This window comes from Medicago sativa, chromosome 7, assembly GCF_051527215.1.
Source record: "Medicago sativa cultivar Bolivia chromosome 7, Bolivia_mono, whole genome shotgun sequence".
Taxonomy (NCBI): Eukaryota; Viridiplantae; Streptophyta; class Magnoliopsida; order Fabales; family Fabaceae; genus Medicago; species Medicago sativa.
The window spans coordinates 91,776,270-91,797,006 of NC_140755.1; the positions used below are offsets into that span (position 1 = coordinate 91,776,270).

The 20,737-nt window shown below is 32.1% G+C and overlaps 2 protein-coding genes and 1 pseudogene across 3 annotated transcripts; all 3 read left to right on the forward strand.

Moving 5' to 3' along the window:
• The first annotated feature begins 163 nt into the window (after positions 1-163).
• Positions 164-3,749, forward strand: LOC146910239 (glutathione gamma-glutamylcysteinyltransferase 1-like; annotated as a pseudogene). The gene is made up of 6 exons (XR_015020248.1): positions 164-546; positions 720-959; positions 1,398-1,645; positions 1,879-1,945; positions 2,028-2,623; positions 3,533-3,749. The product of XR_015020248.1 is annotated as a glutathione gamma-glutamylcysteinyltransferase 1-like (transcript).
• A 2,264-nt stretch (positions 3,750-6,013) lies between these two features.
• On the forward strand, positions 6,014-10,318 carry LOC146910240 (glutathione gamma-glutamylcysteinyltransferase 3-like). Its single transcript, XM_085724263.1, has 7 exons — positions 6,014-6,338; positions 6,460-6,698; positions 7,142-7,305; positions 8,057-8,108; positions 8,329-8,556; positions 8,702-9,214; positions 9,916-10,318. The coding sequence occupies exons 1-7, from the start codon at positions 6,104-6,106 to the stop codon at positions 9,976-9,978; spliced, it is 1,494 nt and encodes a 497-aa protein (XP_085580389.1). The 5' UTR covers positions 6,014-6,103; the 3' UTR covers positions 9,979-10,318.
• Positions 10,319-14,400: 4,082 nt separating this feature from the next.
• LOC146910241 (long-chain-alcohol oxidase FAO2-like) lies at positions 14,401-17,925 on the forward strand. The gene is made up of 3 exons (XM_085724264.1): positions 14,401-14,766; positions 15,353-15,631; positions 16,053-17,925. Exons 1-3 carry the CDS (start codon positions 14,560-14,562, stop codon positions 17,778-17,780), a joined length of 2,214 nt encoding a protein of 737 aa, XP_085580390.1. The 5' UTR covers positions 14,401-14,559; the 3' UTR covers positions 17,781-17,925.
• The last annotated feature ends 2,812 nt before the right edge of the window (positions 17,926-20,737 follow it).

Genomic DNA, 20,737 nt, shown 5'->3' on the forward strand with positions numbered 1-20,737 from the left:
AGATTTTGGCACAAGTTTCACAATCTACTAATAAATCACTTTATAATTTTCTAACTTAAGCAAAAAGGTTGAATAGATATTGAAAAAAGAAAAGGAAAATAATTATTGCAAAAGGAAAATAATTATTGCTAATGACTAAAATATGACATAATTAATTTAACATAATTTAAACCAGAACATCAAGAATCTCGCCAGAGAAAAAGGCTTCCGATCCAAGCAAAGTATATAATAGTGATAATATAAATTACGAAAGTTGACCAAAAATTGACGAACGAAAGCACGAATTGAGAAACAAAAGAAAGAGTTTATGCATGGCAATGGCAAGCGCAGGTCTATACCGAAGAACCCTTCCTCCGCCTTCAATTGAGTTCGCTTCGCCGGAAGGGAAGATAATCTTCACAGAAGCTCTTCAAAATGGAACAATGAATGGTTTCTTCAAACTGATTTCTTACTATCAGACTCAATCTGATCCTGCTTTCTGTGGTTTAGCCACTCTTTCTGTTGTCCTTAATGCTCTTGCTATTGACCCTGGTAGAAAATGGAAAGGTACTTTCTTATTTACTTATTTTATTTCTTCAAGCATGAAATATATTTGAATTTTCTTAATTGATTTATTTACTTTAGATTGCAAAGTAAGTAATCTATTAATGGTTTAAATAGTTAAATACCAAGATTCAATAGTTAAATGTTGGATTCAAAGTAAAGGATTTAGTTAACAGGTCCTTGGAGATGGTTTGATGATTCATTGTTGGATTGCTGTGAGCCTTTGGAGAAGATTCAATCAAAAAGGCATTACGTTTGGAAAAGTTGCGTGCTTGGCTAGATGTAACGGAGCTAAAGTTGAGCCCTTTCGATCCGATCAGACCAATATTGATGATTTCCGCAACCGTCTAATTTCCTGTTCTTCTTCTGAGGATTGTCATGTTATTGTGTCTTATCTCAGGACTCCACTCAATCAGGTGTGGTAATGGACTCATTCCCCTTAAGTTAGTTAGTGTTGAGTTCTCAGTTAAGCTCTACTTTGGATTAACTTTTAGCTTATGAGTGCTTATATCAATTAAAACAATTTTACTGTTCATCACTTGTCAAAAAAATACCTTGTAAACTTGTATATGTTTAAGAAGAAGTTAAATAAGAGAGCTTCTAAATGTACTGAATTGCAGATACTTATTTCAATTTATACGAGAAGTTATTGTTTAAAAAACTCATGGTTATTACAAGAATCTTTGATGTATTTTTCCCCGTAAGTTTTTCGTGAGGACTATATCCAAATTGCCTCAAAGTCTATGTCAAGTCTGTTTTCAATTTGAACAAGACTTTAGGAATTCACTGTTTAAGATCTTTTATACACAGAATTTATAGAAATGGTGGAAATTTGTCATGTTGTTGGGTAACAGACTGGAATTGGGCATTTTTCACCACTCGGAGGATATCATGCTGAAAGGGATATGGCCCTTATATTGGATGTTGCTCGATTCAAGTATCCTCCTCATTGGGTTCCCGTTACCTTTCTTTGGAATGCCATGAATACCATTGATCAAGAAACTGGACAACATAGGGGGTAAGTTCTTGTGCATTGTTAATTTAAGCAAATGGTTAGTAGTGTCTCCTACAATTTCGTCGATACAATGTGACCTTCACTGATGTTTCTATCCAATTGTTGCGTGGTTCCTTTCACTAAAACTAAACATTGCTATACCTTTTGTTAGTATTGAAAAATGGGTAGTATTTTACTATTTATAAGATTCATCTTATGTGATGTTCTTTCTTTTGATTCAAGTTTATATACTTTTCAAAATGGCAATATTTCTCGGCGTGCATACAATGCTACAAAGAACTAAATTATTATTTATGCCCTAGTGTATTCACATTAAACAGAAAATACCAGAAAAACAGAACTTTTGCGGATGGTTGTTCTTCAAAACTGTCGAGAACTGATTTACTGGTGAATTAGTTCTTTTTATCTATATAGTTTTATCTGTGTAAGGAGTTTAAATTGTATAAAGTAATTGCATGCACATGAAAAGAAAGTATGTGGATTGCTATACACATTGTTGGAAGATGAATATTGATACTAGGGGTATCGTGTTCATCTCCAATGTTACTCATTTGGAAACGAAGAGGTATTGGGACAGGTGCAGGAAACAAAGCTTTTCAAACATGTGTCCTCTTTTCTGTCAAGTTCTTGTGGAAGACAGAAACTAACTTCAGGTGACGGAGACACCTTACCTGCCATTGCTGCAAGTGTTTGTTGCCAGGGAGCAGAAATTTTAGATGGAAAACTTAGCTCATCGGCAGCATATTGCTGTCCAGAAACATGTACAAAATGTTGGAATGCTGAAGATGACAAATCAATAACAATGGTTAGTGGGACTGTGGTAAATGGTAACACTGAGCAAGGGGTTGATGTGCTGATTCCTTCATCATCTGGGAAATTATGTTGGACTTGCTCTAGCAAAAAGAACATTAGGATGCACCCAGCTAGTACTGATGTTCTAACAGTGCTTATACTGTCCTTACCTTACCATCTACAACATGGGCTGGCATCACAGATGATCAGCTTTTGACGGAAATACATGACCTGGTTTCGACTGAAAATCTTTCTACTTTGCTTCAAGAAGAGGTAATTTTCTTTAATTTTTTGTTTAATTTTCTTTCTACTCCTTTGCTTCTTGGGAATTCCCTTGAGATTTCAATCTTATAATGCATATAGGTGGTAATAGTTGTTCCCATTATTTAATCTTTGACTCTCAGCAATGCTTCAAAGCTTGTATATTGTATGCACTATGCAGTGAAGTAGAAAATCCAAGAGTGGTTATTTTGACAGGGGTACTTACCAGACAGGGATCCTCTCCATTTCTCAAAGGAAATGAGGAGCTCTATTAGTCATAGTTTTGGATTTTTAAAGATACATATTTCTAAAATGGTGACATAATTAGAATTTCTTACATCCCAAAACCTTAGTAATAGAGTTCTCCATTTCCTTTGAGAAATTGATGATCTCTACTCGTACTCAGCTTATATATCAAAGACTATTCCTTTGATGAATATACAATGTTTCTTTAGGACGGAATGTTCATTTAACTCAAGTTTGGGATACTTTCTGAAATAGTCAAAATCATTAATTATGCTAAAAATTTAAATCGCATAAGATGCCTAAAAATTATTTACAGGCGAAAGATAATATACAAAATAAACATTAATCAAATATCATGAAATCCTAATCAAATAAGAAATCTCACACAGTATTTTCTTAAGAAACATATTTTTCTAAAATTTCTAAAAACAACACAATTATGCCAAAATAATATATTTTAGATAATACAGATTATAGAGGGTATTTGATTCTGGAAATGTTTGTAACATGACTAATGCAAATTCAACACCTGAATCTTGTGCCTCAAATTGGCCTGTACAAGTTTTAGTACAAACTGCTCAACACAAATGATGGCAGCACTCTGATTTCTGCTACTGCTACTGCTACATATACTCCATCTTTTTCTTCAACTTACTGTAGAAATTTGCATTTCAGGTTCTGCACGTAAGACGTCAACTACATATTCTGAAGAGATGTCAAGAGGGTAAAGTAGATGAGGATCTTGGTGCTCCTTCCTCGTAGCAACTCTCACATATTTATATCATGTTTAGATTCACGTCCACAAGATTCCACTGTGCAGCTAGTAAACTCTCTAAATTCTGCTTCTGCTTTAACTCACTGTTGCCGCGGAAACACAAGTTCTTAAACACACGCTTAATTATCCATATCGAGGCTAAGTTTGTAACGTAAGCCAGGGTATTGATATTATAAATTCATGTTACAGAACCTGAAACACGTTCAATTTGATTTGTTTTATCACACGTAGATGATTACCTATGTTGTGGAAACGAGGTTAATTTTTTCACTCACCGATAAGAATGAGATGCTTCATAACAAATCTGTTTAGTACATAAATGATTTTTTCACCAATATTAACCAGTCCTTTGCAGTCAAATGGCCCTGTTGAAGTAAAAGCAACTATTGTGTATTTCCTTCTCCTACATTTTTAGCCTTAGCCAACGCTTTTGGATGATAGTCCTCGCTTCTATCTGTACCAGTGAACTTAAGAATAAGAACCACAACATTGTAACTCAGATTAGGAAGCATCCATCCATGTTGGAAAAATTGCGAAACAGGGTTGCACACATATGTGACAATGATATTTCTCATGGAAGCGACCATCAAAACTTTCATGACTTGAAGCACAATCATCATTTAAACAAAAAAACATCCAACTTGATCTCATCACAAGAAAGAACATTAGTTAGCTGAAAATTATGAGGAAACCATAGAAGGAACAACGTTAGAAATCATATCATTTTCTACACAAACATTACTAGAGGCATAAAGTGAATTGTAATAATCAAGCACATGTTGAGCACTGTCCTTTTTTTCTTTCTAACGAGTTAGTTGTCACTCCATCGTATTTTATTATATGTAACTTAAAAAAAAAGTAAATCACCAAATTGGTTTATGTCTTTGCAAGCTTCTCTCAAATGAAGTCTATGACTCTCTTAATATTTTAAAATAGTCTGCGTCTTTGTGAATGTTTCTCAATTAAGTCATCTCCTTTAGTATCTGTCTTGTGACAAACATAAAATAGAGACTTAATCGAGAGTAAGACAGAGTAATTTGAAATATTAAGGCTGTGTTTGGTAACACAAAAAAGCTAGCTTATAGCTTGTTGGACTAGCTTATAAGCTTGTTTTGATGGAATGTGATGTGTTTGGTAAAAAGCTTTTTTTTATTAGCTTATAGCGTTTTTTGAAAAGCTAATTCAAGTAGCTTTTGAACTTATAGCTTTTAGCTTTTTACATTTTCTTCCAATTTTAACCTTTTATTTATTTTATTTTGTTGTTTTTAATAAAAAAAACTAACCACTTTCTAATATAACCGCTCACGTTACTCTTAAAAAAACAAAACAAAAAAAACTGCTCACGTTTTAGCATTCAGCAATAGTATATATGGCTTTTTAATTTTTCTTTGTTCAATTTTTTTTACTTACTCTTAATTCATATAATAAATAATTATATATAAAGTTTACCATAAATAATGAAGCAAGTTTAGTTAAATAAAATTTATAAAAAAAGTTTTGTTAAATAAAAAATGTCAATTAAATTCATAAATATATTTATCATTTTAGAGATTAAAATAATTTGAAACAAATTTAAATATTTAAAAAGAAAAACATTAAGTAATAAAAATTATATGAGTTATAAAAAAAATTAAACAAACATGTCCTTTTATGTCATTTTATATTTATCAGCCACTTCAGCAGCTAATTTTATCAAACACTTTTAATTTTAATAAGTTAACTTTTCAGCTATAAGCTACCCGCTATCAGCCATCAGCTATAAGCTAGTTTTTCAGCTATCAGCTAGCTTATAGCTTATTTTTACCAAACACACCCTAAGAGTCTGAGACTAATTTGAGAGTAACTTGAAGAGACAAGGAACAATTTGGTGGTTTACTCATAATCATCGGTTAACATTGTTGATTTTATTTAATTTTTTCGTAGATTTCATTCACGTTTCTTATAGGTTCACTCAATTGAAGATAATCTTATTTGAAACATATTAAACATTAAATGTTGAAATTTAAATTTTAGTTTTGATACCTTGTGCGTTGTAGAGTTTAGACCTTTCGCTAGACCCAACCCCTTACACAACCAAATAGTTGAATTTAATTATAATTTTAAGTTTTAATCAAAAATATATAAAAAGGATACCAAGTTTTTGTGTAACAATTTTCTTTCAATTTCACACTCTTCATTGACACTCTTTATTTACAATTTCATCCATAATCAAATAATTGAATTTAATCCTAATTTTAAGTTTGAATCAAATTAAATCAATCCTTAAATCAACATTTTTTTTTTATTTGGTGATTATCCTTAAATTCAATAATTGAATTTAAGCTCTGACCACTGATTTTGATTGCTAACATAATTTAAACCAGAACCTCAAGAATCTCGCCAGAGAAAAAGGCTTCCGATCCAAGCAAAGCATATAATAGTGATGACCAAAAGTTGACGAACGAAAGCACACGAAGTAGAGGAGTTTATGCATGGCAATGGCAAGCGCAGGTCTATACCGGAGAACCCTTCCTCCACCTTCAATCGAGTTCGCTTCGCCAGAAGGGAAGAAAATCTTCACCGAAGCTCTTCAAAATGGAACAATGAATGGTTTCTTCAAACTGATTTCTTACTATCAGACTCAATCTGATCCTGCTTTCTGTGGTTTAGCCACTCTTTCTGTTGTTCTTAATGCTCTTGCTATTGACCCTGGTAGAAAATGGAAAGGTACTTCAATCCTCTCTTTCTTATTTTATTTTGAAACAGATTTGAATTTTCTAGATTGATTAGTTTACTAGATTGATAAGGGAAAAATAAAGTAATTAAAAGTAAAGGACTTAGTTAACAGGTCCTTGGAGATGGTTTGATGATTCAATGTTGGATTGTTGTGAGCCTTTGGACAAGATTCAATCACAAGGCATTACCTTTGGAAAAGTTGCCTGCTTGGCTAGATGTAACGGAGCTAAAGTTGAGCCCTTTCGATCCGATCAGAGTAACATTGATGATTTCCGCAACCGTCTAGTTTCGTGTTCTTCTTCTGAGGATTGTCATGTTATTGTGTCTTACCTCAGGACTCCACTCAATCAGGTGTGGTAATAGATTCATTCCCCTTATGCTAGTTAGTGTTGAGTTCTCAGTTAAGCTCTACTCTGGATTAACTTTTAGCTTATGAGTGCTTATATCAATTAAAACAATTTTACTGTTCATCACTTGTCAAAAAATACCTTGTAAACTTGTATATGTTTAAGAAGAAGTTAAATAAGAGAGCTTCTAAATGTACTGAATTGCAGATACTTATTTCAATTTATACGAGAAGTTATTGTTTAAAAAACTCATGGTTATTACAAGAATCTTTGATGTATTTTTCCCCGTAAGTTTTTCGTGAGGACTATATCCAAATTGCCTCAAAGTCTATGTCAAGTCCGGTTTCAATTTGAACAAGAGTTTAGGAATTCATTATTTAAGATCTTTTATACATAGACACCATTTATAGAAATGATTGAAATTTTTGTCATGTTGTTCGGTAACAGACTGGAATTGGGCATTTTTCACCGCTTGGAGGATATCATGCTGAAAGGGATATGGCCCTTATATTGGATGTTGCTCGATTCAAGTATCCTCCTCATTGGGTTCCTGTTACCTTTCTTTGGAATGCCATGAATACCATTGATCAAGCCACTGGACAACACAGGGGGTAAGTTCTTGTTCGTTGTTAATTTAATCATATGGTTAGTAGTGTCGCCTACAATTTCTTCAATACAATGTGGCATTCACTGATGTTTCTATCCAATTGTTGCGTGATTCCTTTCACTAAAACTAAACATTGCTATACCTTTTGTTAGTAATGGGTAGTATTTTACTATGTATAAGATTTTCATCTTACGTGATGTTCTTTCTTTTGATTCAAGTTTATATACTTTTCAAATGGCAATATTTCTCGGCGTGCATACAATGCTACAACGAACTAAATTATTATTTATTCCCTAGTGTATTCACATTAAACATAAAATACCAGAAAAACATAACTTTTGCGGATGGTTGTTCTTCAAAACTGTCAAGAACTGATTTGCTGGTGAATTAGTTCTTTTTATTTATAAACTATAAATGTACATCTTCTGAGCCATTTTGGAGTATTTTTCTTTTGGAGGCTGGAGGGGTGGGGGGGCATTAAGTTTCAGTACTTGTAGAACTGAACTTGTGACGGAAGTGAAATAACTTTACGTCATGTTTGGCCTCCATATTTGTCTGATTGGTTGTTATCTGCTGATGTAATTTTGCTTAGCTTTATTCGGTATTTAGAAATTATACTATTCGAGTGTATCAGTATCATTAAAGTCTGCTGATTGCTGGGATTTGAAGGTTGCAATTTAATAAAATCTTGAGTTTTTAAATCTGTGCAACTAATCTTGTTGCCCTGCATTTATATTTGGACATTGGTATTTCAGGTACATGATTATTTCAAAGCTTAACAGGGCACCATCAATACTTTATACTGTGGTAATGTAGTGCTGTTTGGTTCTTTGTAAAACCATTGGAGATCATATATAAATTATCTAATTTCATAAATTTAAGTTAACCGCAACAGGAACTTCTATGTGATGGTTGAGACCATATACTAAGTTAACCACAACTATATTTTGATTGTTTGGCTGCTTCATGCTTCAAGCAAATCATTTGTCTTAGTAGATTACAATACTTTAACTATGTCTATCTGCAGAGTTGTAGACATGAAGGTTGGAGCAGTGTTGCCAAATTTCTAACTGAAGACGTTCCTCTTCTGCTAAAATCAGAGGATCTAAAAGACATTCAGGAAGTACTCTCTGTTGTATTTAAATCTCCTCCTAGTGAATTGCGAGAGTTTATCACATGGGTGGCTGAGGTTCGAAGGCAAGAAAATGGGAAACTCGCATTGAGTGAGGAGGAGAAAGGAAGGCTAGCAATCAAGGTTTTGAAACTACTTACTTTTCCATTTAAGGGGAAAATGATTTTGTTCTTGAATTTGATAAACATGTCATTTGCATAATCAGAGACTTGTTGAAGAGAATCTAATAAACGAACAATTGTAACATTTGAGAGCTTCAAAATTTCAGGCAGACGTACTGGAACAAATTCGGTCAACTGCACTCTTCAAACATGTGATCAAGTGGTTGGATTCAGAAAGGTCATGTTGTGATACCATTGCAAACGTTGGTGACGAAGATATGTTGTCCGCGCTTGGAGCACGTGTTTGCTGCCAAGGGGCAGATATGTTGACTGGTTGTCGTTCGTCGAGTGGAAACTGCTGTAGTCAAATAGATGTAAAGCATCTGAATGTTGGTATTGAAAATCCGGTAACATTGATTTCAGGAACTGTTACGACTGGAGGTAGTAGTGAACAAGGAGTTGATGTGTTGGTCCCTTTGTGTCAAAGGAAGCCGAGTAGCTTGTGTCTCTGTAATGAAGGTCAATGCATTGGAATGCACCCATCTACTGCAGATGTCTTAACAGTGCTTCTGTTCTCCTTGCCCTTGCATACATGGTCAGGCATCAAAGAAGAAAAGTTGCGTGTGGAAGTTGCGAACCTAATAACAACCGAAGATCTCCTTCCCTTACTGGCGGAAGAGGTACTGTCCATTTCTTTAGAACCAGTTTTCCAGTCTTTTTTAAATCTAAAATTTGAAATACTACTAAATATTCTCTTGATAAATATATGGATTATGGACAACAAATAAACAATATGCGATAAGGCTGGAGGCTGATTTAAATGCCAATATGTTGTCAAGTTTATTTGGGAACAAAATTCAAGGGTTAAAAGTAGGAGTATAGCTTACACTTAATTATTATCTGCATGCCTACATCACTTAATAGGAAACCAAATATCTCTATTTGCTTTACTAATCCTGTCCCTAATTATAAGCACCCTTTGAAAAAGAGTCATGTCCCTAAATATAAGCTCCTATACAAATTACTAGGTGCATTTCTTTTCCAAACATAACCGTAATTAATACTACTGACTTGTCTTGGAATATGAAAAGTCAAACTAAATACACATAAAAACAAAGGGCAATTTAGTAATATTCACACAAAATGGGCACATTAACCACACTACCAACTTTTCTTAATATATGTGAAATTGGTCAAAGGGGCTTATAATAAGAGACGGAAGGAGTGCTTCTAGCCCTTGAAATCCCATCCAATGAGTTAATACCATTTGGTTGAAATTCAATTCTCAGAATAAACTTATGGCACAATTAAAGGGATGTTTAATTCAATGTAAACATATCATATGTTTGTGATACATACCAACCCGTTATTCGTGATCCAGGTTTTGTTCTTGCGAGATCAACTTCACTTTCTCATGACTGATAATGGTGCTCGTTCTGACTGATGATACTCTTAGTTTTCGCTATGGTAACAGTTTCCTACAATAAAATTACATTTGATTCTGTTTTAGCATCGCTTAAGTATTGAACTTGGGTTCAATACAGCATGCCCATGTTTTAGTGATCATGTTGGACACGTCATAAACCAACTATAGTTTTATCTGTGTAAGGAGTTTAAATTGTATAAAGTAATTGCATGCACATGAAAAGAATAGTATGTGGATTGCTATACACATTGTTGGAAGATGAATATTGATACTAGGGGTATCCTGTTCATCTCTAATGTTACTCATTTGGAAAATAAAATACGAGAGATCAATATCATAACTTGATTTCCTTATCTTAGTCATTTTGCTTTTGTGCAACACCATATTCTTACCTATTGAAATGACTTAGATGAATTTGACTAATTTCCTTTCATTTCGTCAGCTGATAGGTTGCAAGCTATCTTTAACAATGTATATAATGAATTGTTATGATATTTACTTTCAATGGATCTTATAGTTTTATGATTGTAGCCTTTTTCATATCATGAAATATAGAATTCTCTTGAGGGCCGGCTCAATAATTTTCAATAGTAAGTGGGACTTAAAGAAAGTTTTAATATATGTGGTCTTTTTTGTCTGCATATGAGGCATTTTTGTTTATAAAACATAATGAAAAACATTTTAGTAGTCTTACCCTTGGACCGGCTATGCTGGCTATTAATTAATCCATAGATTCTTATATTCTCATAAAGATTTTAATTGACTCTATAGTTTAAATTTTTAAACAGTTTATAAAAATTAAAAGTTTATCATTAAGTCTCTAAAATCTGATACTGTTAAATCTCCTTAAGTATTGCTTACATAGTTTACAATAGATTAAGACTCAATGTTGACCAAGTACTGGTTTAGATGCTTCTCCTCAATAAAGCACTAGAAAAAGGTAACAAAGCCTTAGTTAATGACATTGTTCTTGAAAGTTCCAGCCAATAGATTATATGGTAGGAGATTGATTAACCTAAAAGAAGTTGTAGAATTCATTGATGCCAAAGTTATGCTCCTCCATGCTCATAAAGCAGTTCTGAAGCAATTTACTCACATTGATAAATAACTGACACATTGATGCTACTAGAGAGACAGGAAGCGGTTATGCACTGTTTCTCAAGATTTTATTTTATTTGATTTTGATCTAACACTGCAAACTTCTAATAAAATAATGTAAAGGAAATTTATATATGGAGAATAGTAAATGCTGAGATCAATATTAGGCTTGTGGTGCAAGTTTGTATGTCTGCAGGATCATTTAAACACAAAGGACAACAACATCTAAAGTAGGAGGTTTTTCTTTCTCTGACTGGTTGCTTTCAGTAATTTTATTTTCAACTCTCTTAAACTACAGTTTGCTGGTCAAAATATACAAGAAAAAGGACCCAAAAGTTACACATTAGTAAGTCTGTTATAAAGGAAAAGAAACCTGGTCACGTTATTTTACTCAAACTTCAGAGAGGATATTGAAGGCAGATTTAGAATGTTGTTTTCTTTCTCCATTTGCTTATTTTTCTAACGGGCTTGACCATTTTGGAACCAGATCAACTTTCTCCATTCTCCAATATCATTACGGATATGCAATTTGAAAAGAAAAGAAAATACAGAATTTCTGAGCCATTTAGAAGTATATTTTTGTACAAATTATGCAGTCTGAAAGTATACTTATGGAATCACATGTTTTTTTTAGAAATATGAGATGTTGGAAAAGTTACTCTCTTTAGAATCAAATAGTAATTAGTTGAGTTGAGACCTAGTTATTCTACAAGTCTCACCTTGTTTTCTGACTTAGTCTCTGGTGCATTTTTTATATGCATGAAAAGTATTATTTATATGAAACCTGTAAATATGCAATTAGGTCATTATTGTAAAAGTCAATTCAAACCTTAAAATAGTCTATCTCAAGTAATAGGTCAGATTCATGTTTTGAAATTTTAAAATAAGGGAGACTTCTTTAGCTAAAGTTTGGTATGACCTTGTCTATTCTCACCTCTGGTTGCCTTCTATGGGGCAGTTTCAAACTTTGCCTCAATTGCTGCTAAGCATTGTTTCACACTTTGCAGGTTTTACTGTCTTTCCTTTTGCTGTTCATTCAATATTTTCTTTGCATTGTGCTTAGATGGGAGACACGTGAGACAAAAAAATATGCTCTTTGTCAATTTTTATTAAATCAATGACTAAACACGCATGGAAATACAATTAGTAAATAGTTAATTGTGTAAATTACAAACCCCTCCAGTCACAATGCACGTTAAGGACGGCGAAAATAGAAAATAAAGAAAATTAGTAACACGAAGAATGACTTAGTTTGTAAGAAGTCGATTCACTAAAAAATTATTATGATCGAGAGTTTATAAGGACTTAAGGTCCGTTTAGATTGACTTATTTTAAACTTGTGAGATTATGGATAAAAGTATTTATCATAATTTTATAAGCTGCTTATGTCATAAGCTGTCGGTATGAGCATATCAACGAGCTTATCACAATCACAAAATGTTACAACTTCGAATACCACATGCCTCAACCTCCGTGTTTTTTTAACATATCTTTTGTTTTTTTACACTTTACTTTTTTTTGAAGATTTTTTTTTTACACTTTACTTATTTTCCTTTTTTATTTTATTTTTAATTTTTATAAAAGTAGTTATCATTTTTTGTAAACACAACTATCTTTGTCCTCGTGAGCTTAGCTCAGTTGGTAGGGACAATACATAATATATACAAGATCCGGAGTTTAAACTCCGACCACAAAAAAAAAAACACAGCTATCTTTTATACGCCACTTTTGATAACGATACCGGCTCAAAGAGTGAGAAATTTGCAAACTCAAATTTTAGCTTTTATGTCACTTTCTTTTCTTAAAATGTGAAATGATGATGATTTTGATTTGATAAATATGTTAAAAATTACAGCTGGCAGTGTAAAATATCTTTCTTCTTTCTTTCTTTGTACCAATAAAAATATATTTCTTTCTTTGAAAGAATTAATAACTTCTTTAAACAATGTTTGAAAAAATGTAGTTTGTCATAATATGGTTTTAGAAAACTAAACAAGTCATTTTCCTTAATCCGGAAATTCAATCCCGACACGTGTATATTATTCAGTTTCGTGCTCGTGGTAACTATAAGTCATGTGATGGCTAGGCCTGGGTGTATCTTCTCTTCTATATCTACCCCTTTCCATTCCACCAACACATGACACAAAGGACAACCACATATATAATAGACCTACGTATTCTCATAATTTTATTTCAACCACATTAGGTATGATATTAATCTTTCCTTTAATAAGGATTGCGACATAATCCTAGCACTGCACAACAAAACCTTTGCTGTCACTATTAATAAAAATAAATGTTTGTTTTCTTTTTTGAATGGAAAAACAAAATTTAAATAATTTCATGTTCACTACACTAATAGTGACGGCAAAGATGTTAGTACAAAACATAATTTAAACAAAAAAGATAATGAGAAAATCACACAATCATATAATTGGCACATAACAAGAGGATCTCCATTACAAAATCACAAAATCATAAAATTTAGTTCCTTCTTAGAGAGGTGATCAATTTTTTTTGTTTAAATTTTTACCATTGCTATTTAGTACAACAATCATTTAAGTTAATCACAATTCACAAGAAGTGTCGTTGTTTTAATAATAATAATAATAATAATAATAATAATAATAATAATAATAATAATAATAATAATAATAATAATAATAATAATATAATATTGACATTTTCATTGAAAAAATATACTTATACTGTCATTTGACATGATACACGAATGGGTTTGCATTGAAATTAAGTCATAATACACCTGGGTTTTTTTTTTTTGAGAGAATAATACACCTGGGTTTGTTGCTTACCCTCTTTGTAATGTCAAACATTATCCTTTAAATTAACAAATCTTTTTATCTTTAAAATAATAAATATTAATAATTTAATTACTACAAATTTTAATGAGATGTTTTTTTTGGTTAATAATGAGATGGTTTTTTTTTTGAAAGGGTTACTAATGAGATGGTTGAATGCTAATAAGATTTTTTCTTTTGACCAAATAATTTTTTTAGGAAATTAAATAAAATCTTAAAAATTCTACTCCCTCTGTTCTATAATAACTGATCCATTTATAAAAAAATATTGTCTCAATAATATTGACTCATTTCACTTTTCAATACAATATTAATAACTCAAAACCATTTTTCACTTATACACTTTTTTCATCTATATGAAATGGTCAACTGGCTCAGTTAAACAAGGACGAAAAGAGTATTATATATATATCTTTTCCTTTTCATATCATGACTAAGACATTTCAGTATCTTTATTGTATGGACCTTCTCACAGGACACATAAGGTTTTACTATATCAAAAACAGTATACTCATTTAAAATCACTGACACCAACAGATTCGGTAATCTTAGATGGGTTGTGTTATTCACTTTATATAAATGAAGAGTGAAGACACAATAGATTGTTGTCATAAAAGTTTGTACAAGTCACAAGAATACTAAACAAAAATAATATCTTTGTGATTGCAAAGAGTTAAGAGTAATGGAAGATTCTCATCCTCTATTGAGAGGAGGTAGAGGAAAAGAGAAAGGTTATAGCCATGGATTTTTAACCTCTCAGATGCATGTATTGGCTTCCATATGTGACACCCTTTTTCCATCCATTCCATTAAACAAAGAAGTCTCTCAAGATGAAAACCTCTCATCCTTCTATACAACTTCTGGTTCTCAGTTCCCATTCCCTGATGAGGTTCTTTTTCACCAATTTTATCCATTTTTTAATCTATTTTTTTTTTTATCTATCTATCTATCTATCATGTCATATAAGTGGTAATATTGAATACAAATTGTATACCTGTAGCATCGACATTTTTGACAGGTATTCAACACATGTGTGGTGTTGGTGCACCGAGACATGACACTGACACATGTGATTAAATTCAATTAATTCAATTTTTTAAAAAAAAAATCCTGTATCAATGTTTCGGTGTCGCGTCTGTATCAGTATTTCATAGTGGTACACTGTAAATTCTAATCTTTCAATTTTTTAAAAAAAAAATCCTGTATCAATGTATGCAGTCGGAGGCGTAGGGTCAATTGGCCGAAATTCGTTACCAAACATCATGTTTTGCTTTTTCGTATCTTTATCCTTTTGAACATAAATTAAGTCTTAGTTTAATGACACGTGTCAGAATTTCACACTATTTTCTGTCTTTTTTTTCTTCTTTCTAGATCATCATGCAAGAGCAGGGGAACCTTACTAGTTTAGTTCAATAATATTTGCTTTGAAAATGCTAGAAATTTATCAATTCAAATTTTTTTCATATGAGTATTAGGCTGCAGAGCTATTGTTGTTGTTCAAGAAGAGTGCACCAGAAGCAACGCCATTGGTGAGGTGGATTCTATGGATTCTGTCATTCAAATTAGGGACACTTTTTCTTTGTGGAACTCTTTGCTTGCATTGGAAGTGGCCTTTTGTTCTCAAATTCTCTGAGATTTCTTTGGAAAAGAGAGAAGAAATTTTCAAGAAATGGTCAAAAGAAAACAAATGGATACCTCTAAGGGCGGTGTTTGTGTTGATCAAAATTGTTTTCTTCTATACTTTGTTCTCGAGGGTAATGCTTCTCATCCATTTTATCATTTTAATAATGCTCATATGGTATTTGTTAGTTTGATTCTGAGATATAAAAATGCTAGTTAGCAAAACATTATGTCACCCATTTTAGGTTATTCAATGAGTTTCACTTTCATGTGCAAAATGTGTCCAGAAAAGTGTTTGAAAAAGGGTATTAACAGCATCATTCGCATGAGATATGTTCGAAAATCGAAACACAGTTCCCATTTTGGTTTAACCGTGAAACTGGTAAACATGTGAAAGTGTCTTGTTATATGATCTACATACAAAATTGGTCATTTAAAGAAATGGTAGATAGAAAACTAGCTGAACCGTTATAAAGCTGATGAAAATCGGTCAAACTATTTTAAATCATTTTTAATAAAAACATTGGGCATAACAATTTTCCCTAATTGCTGCAGACAGATGTAAATGGCTATAATCCAATGTGGAAGGCAATAGGGTACAAGGTGGACACTAGAGAAAAGTTGAAATCGAAGAAGAGGCCTCTCCAGGAAGGACTAATAGAAACAACATATGAAACCAATTCTACATTAATCCAATCCCTGAGTGAAAAAGGCCTTGAAGTCACTGAAAATGAAGAGCAGAACGTGTACAAGATCAAATGTGATGTTGTCATTGTTGGTTCCGGTAGCGGTGGAGGAGTTGCAGCTGCAATTCTTGCAAACTCAGGTCATAAAGTGATCATCCTAGAAAAAGGAGAGTATTTTGTTTCTCAAGATTATTCTTCCTTGGAAAGTTCAGCGATGAACGAGCTCTATGAATCAGGTGGAATCATGCCAACTCTTGACGGTAAAATGATGATCTTAGCTGGCTCAACAGTTGGTGGAGGTTCAGCTATAAACTGGGCTGCTTGTGTTAGAACACCCGACTCTGTTAAGAAGGAATGGTCTGAAAAATATAAACTCCCGCTTTTCACAAGCTCTGATTATCAATCTGCTATGGACTCAGTATGCAGAAGGATTGGTGTGACAGATAAATGCAACAAGCAAAGCTTTCAAAATCAAGTTCTTCGGAAAGGGTGCGAGAGAATCGGTTTAAAAGTCGAGTCAGTTGCAGTGAATGCTTCAGAAGATCATTATTGCGGTTCTTGCTGTTATGGTTGTAGAACCGGAGATAAAAAGGGTACTGACTCAACTTGGTTGGTTGATGCTGTCGAAAACGGTGCAGTTATCCTCACTGGATGTAGAGCTGAGAAATTCATAATAGAAAATGGGAAGAATGGAACAAAGAGAAAGAATTGCTCAGGAGTGATTGCTGTACCAAGTTGGAGGAGTCAGATTACAAAGAAACTCCAAATAGAATCCAAAGTAACTATTTCATCATGTGGATCACTACTTACACCTCCTCTAATGATTTCTAGTGGACTACAAAATCCAAACATTGGAAGGAACCTTCATCTCCATCCAGTTCAATTTGCTTGGGGCTATTTCCCTGAAAACATGACAAACTTAAGTGGTAATAACCATGAAGGAGGAATCATAACTTCTATACACAAAGTACTTGCTGACAACTCCACGCCAAAAATCATTATAGAAGCACCTGCTTTAGGACCTGGATCATTTTCAGTATTAGTTCCATGGATCTCAGGACTCGATATGAAAGACAGAATGGCGAAATATGCAAGAACTGCTAACCTTTTCGCATTGGTTAGAGACATAGGATCAGGAGAAGTAAGAAGTGAAGGAAGAATTTCTTATAAACTTGATCAAATGGACAGAGAAAATCTTAGAATTGGATTAAGGAAGTCTTTAAGGATTTTGGTTGCGGCCGGAGCTGTTGAGGTTGGAACTTATAGGAGTGATGGACAAAAAATTAAATGTGAAGGGATCAAAGAAGAAGAATTGGAGGAGTTTCTTGATACTGTCACGGTTGTCGGGGGACCGCGGTCCAGAAGTGAACTTTGGACAATGTTTAGTTCTGCACATCAAATGGGAAGTTGTAGAATGGGTAAGAATGAAGAAGAGGGTGCAGTTGATGAGAATGGAGAAAGTTGGGAAGCAAAAGGGTTGTATGTGTGTGATGGAAGTGTTTTGCCTAGTGCAGTTGGTGTTAACCCTATGGTAACCATTCAATCTACAGCATACTGTATTGCTAGTCAAATTGCAGAATCACTTAAGGAAGAATAGATAGAGATTGATGAATAATAATGAAGTTTGTATTATTTCAATAAAAGAATTTCATTGAAAATGTACATGTACTTTTCGTTTTTTTACATGATGTAACTAGTATTGTTGGTGTTAACAAAATAAAGTTTCATGTAACTCTGTCAAAGTATATTGTGTCGGACTAACTAGCAATGGAATTTAGATCCTCTCATATCTAAAAATTTATTGGATGTTTTTGTGTTTTGTTTTGAAGTGGTAAACCACCTAAAACTTACATACACAATTACGATTACAAGGTTTTGGATTTGAACTCAAATGAAGACGTCCAACATAATATCGATATTACCAATTGAGATAGGTTTTATTGGATTTTACAACTATTCAATATACAACTAAAAAATGAGTATATGTTTACAACTAAATGCCTGTCAACCATGACTTTTGATGTTACAATCACATATATTTGAATAACCAGTTTGTTATACTTATGACAAATGGTTAGTCAAATTCTGAAATTCTTTTGATCATTGATAAATTGTGACATGTGATATATATCAACTAAACAAATCCAACACTTTTTATTTAGATAGACGAAATAATAATAGTATTTGAAAACTTTCACATAAGTGAAGAAGTCGAAGTTCGAACCTCGATCACAACGTCCAACCTCACAATTTTGACAATTTTATCGGTGAAGCTAAAATTTATAGACACCAAATCTAACATTTTATTAACCACTATAAAAAGTTGTCCATTTTGTATCCCCAATTGATTTCAATTTAACATTTGTTTTTTTTATTTATTTATCTTGGTAGATTTACATAGAGTTTTTGTTATTTGAACAACCATTTGAATGACAACTTTTGGAACAACAATAAATTTACAAAGAAAATAAGATATTGACACAAAAATCAAAGCAATAGAGAGAAAAAGTAAAAACATAACGTGAGTATGAGAGAGAAAATTGTCACAAAAATTATTAAAAAATGATTGTATAAATATCATTTCTCACATGTATATATAGTATCATATACGAGCTGAAACCAGAGTAATCATGACAAAATTGAAAAGCAAACAATGTTAACAAAAAACTTTGAAAAGCAAGCAAACACAATGTACAAAAGTCTATGTACACTACAACTTTTCCATCATGCAAGCCGATTTCTCGCATATGAAGTTAATAAAGTGGGGCGGAAATAGTTAAGAGACTTATGAATATTGTGGCCTTCCGGTTTTTTATTTTTTAAAAGATAAATTATTATTCAATAAATATAGAAAAATTGTTTATATATAAAGTAGGATGTAATATATGTTTAGTCATGACATTATATTAATTTTTTAAAAGATACATTAATTATTCAATAAATTTTAAAAATATTGTTAATATACTAATGTATGATGGAATATATGTTTAGTCATGACATTATATTGTTCCGAAATGGGTATAGCGAATATGGTCCAATACATAGAGTGACACATGAAATGTTATTCAGATATGCCTTAACCCATGAAGAAGTGGAACAAACTCAGAGGCCAAATCAAGACCCTTAAATAATAATTAAACTTTACTTAGGTTTTGTTTGCGAGTTTTGAGGGGAAGGAAAAGAAAGGTTAAGGAGAGGAAGGGAAGGAAAGGGAGGGAAGGGAGAAAGGAGGGAAAACTTTCCCCTTGTTTGGGAGTTAAAGAAACCAACAAGGAAAGGAGATGGAGGGTTTATGTTATAATTTTACTATTTTACCCTTTTTTTCTCTTAAAGTCAATACATTGTAATTTATCTTGTAATTTATTCAAAACAACTTATCTCATAAAAAAAAAATATTAGGATCTATTTTTAAAAAACATCTTATTTATAAAATAAAAAAACTTATTACGATCTCTTTTTAAAAAACAGCTTATTCAAAACAACTTATTACGATCTCTTTTCAAAAAACAGCTTATTCAAAAAAACTTATTTATGCAAAACAACTTATTACTATCTCTTTTTCAAAAAACAGCTTATTTATACAAAACACCTTATTACTATCTCTTTTTCAAAAAACAACTTATTCGAAACAACTTATTTATACAAAACAACTTATTAGGAACTCTTTTTCAAAAAACAGCTTATTCAAAACAGCTTATTTATACAAAACAACTTATTACTATCTCTTTTTTCAAAAAACAACTTATTCAAAACAACTTATTTTTACAAAACAACTTATTAGAATCTCTTTTTCAAAAACAACTTATTCAAAACACCTTATTTATACAAAATAGCTTATTAAGGTCTCTTTTCAAAAAACAACTTATTCAAAACAGCTTATTTATACAAAATAACTTATTACGATCTCTTTTTCAAATATGTAAAATTTTATAAAAGTCTAATTATTTGATAATTTACAATATTACCTTATTTGAATTTTTGGGATTATGGGAAGGTCATAGCCACAATACGTCTCTACATAGCTCCATCCCTAGTTTCAATTCTCCTCAGTGTTAATTTTGGTGGGCTAGTTTGACTTCTACGAAAAAATAATCATATAAATGAACTAATATTGTGTTGGACTAAGCCATAATACTTAATTTATATATTGATTGAATTTGACTTTGTACCATGATCTATATATAAATATAATTATAATAATAATAATAATAATAATAAGACATTTATTTATTTATTTTGTTTTATTTCGAAAATAAAGTCCCTGGAAGAGCGAGTTTGTTTAATGAAACATTACATATGACTTAATCGTAAGATCTCATTAAACATAAGGACACTATTTTTAAAATATTCATGGTCCAACTTTGTTGTGAAGTGGGATAACATTAAAGTATAGAGACTATTATGTGGGTAGACTAATGGTAACATCTCATATATCATGGATAAAGAGTTATAATATCTTCATATAGATAAAAATTAGGAGTGTTATTTATATCAGACTGACCCACCATGAGAATACTACATAGAGTGTTAAATAATAATTAAACTTTACTTAGT

Coding starts and splice junctions, on each gene's coding strand:
- LOC146910241 (XM_085724264.1), top strand. CDS start 14,560: ATGGAAGATTCTCATCCTCTATTGAGAGGAGGTAGAGGAAAAGAGAAA. Junction 14,767..15,352: donor AGTTCCCATTCCCTGATGAG/GTTCTTTTTCAC, acceptor TATGAGTATTAG/GCTGCAGAGCTATTGTTGTT. Junction 15,632..16,052: donor TCTATACTTTGTTCTCGAGG/GTAATGCTTCTC, acceptor TAATTGCTGCAG/ACAGATGTAAATGGCTATAA.
- LOC146910240 (XM_085724263.1), top strand. CDS start 6,104: ATGGCAATGGCAAGCGCAGGTCTATACCGGAGAACCCTTCCTCCACCT. Junction 6,339..6,459: donor CCCTGGTAGAAAATGGAAAG/GTACTTCAATCC, acceptor CTTAGTTAACAG/GTCCTTGGAGATGGTTTGAT. Junction 9,215..9,915: donor TTCCCTTACTGGCGGAAGAG/GTACTGTCCATT, acceptor TTCGTGATCCAG/GTTTTGTTCTTGCGAGATCA.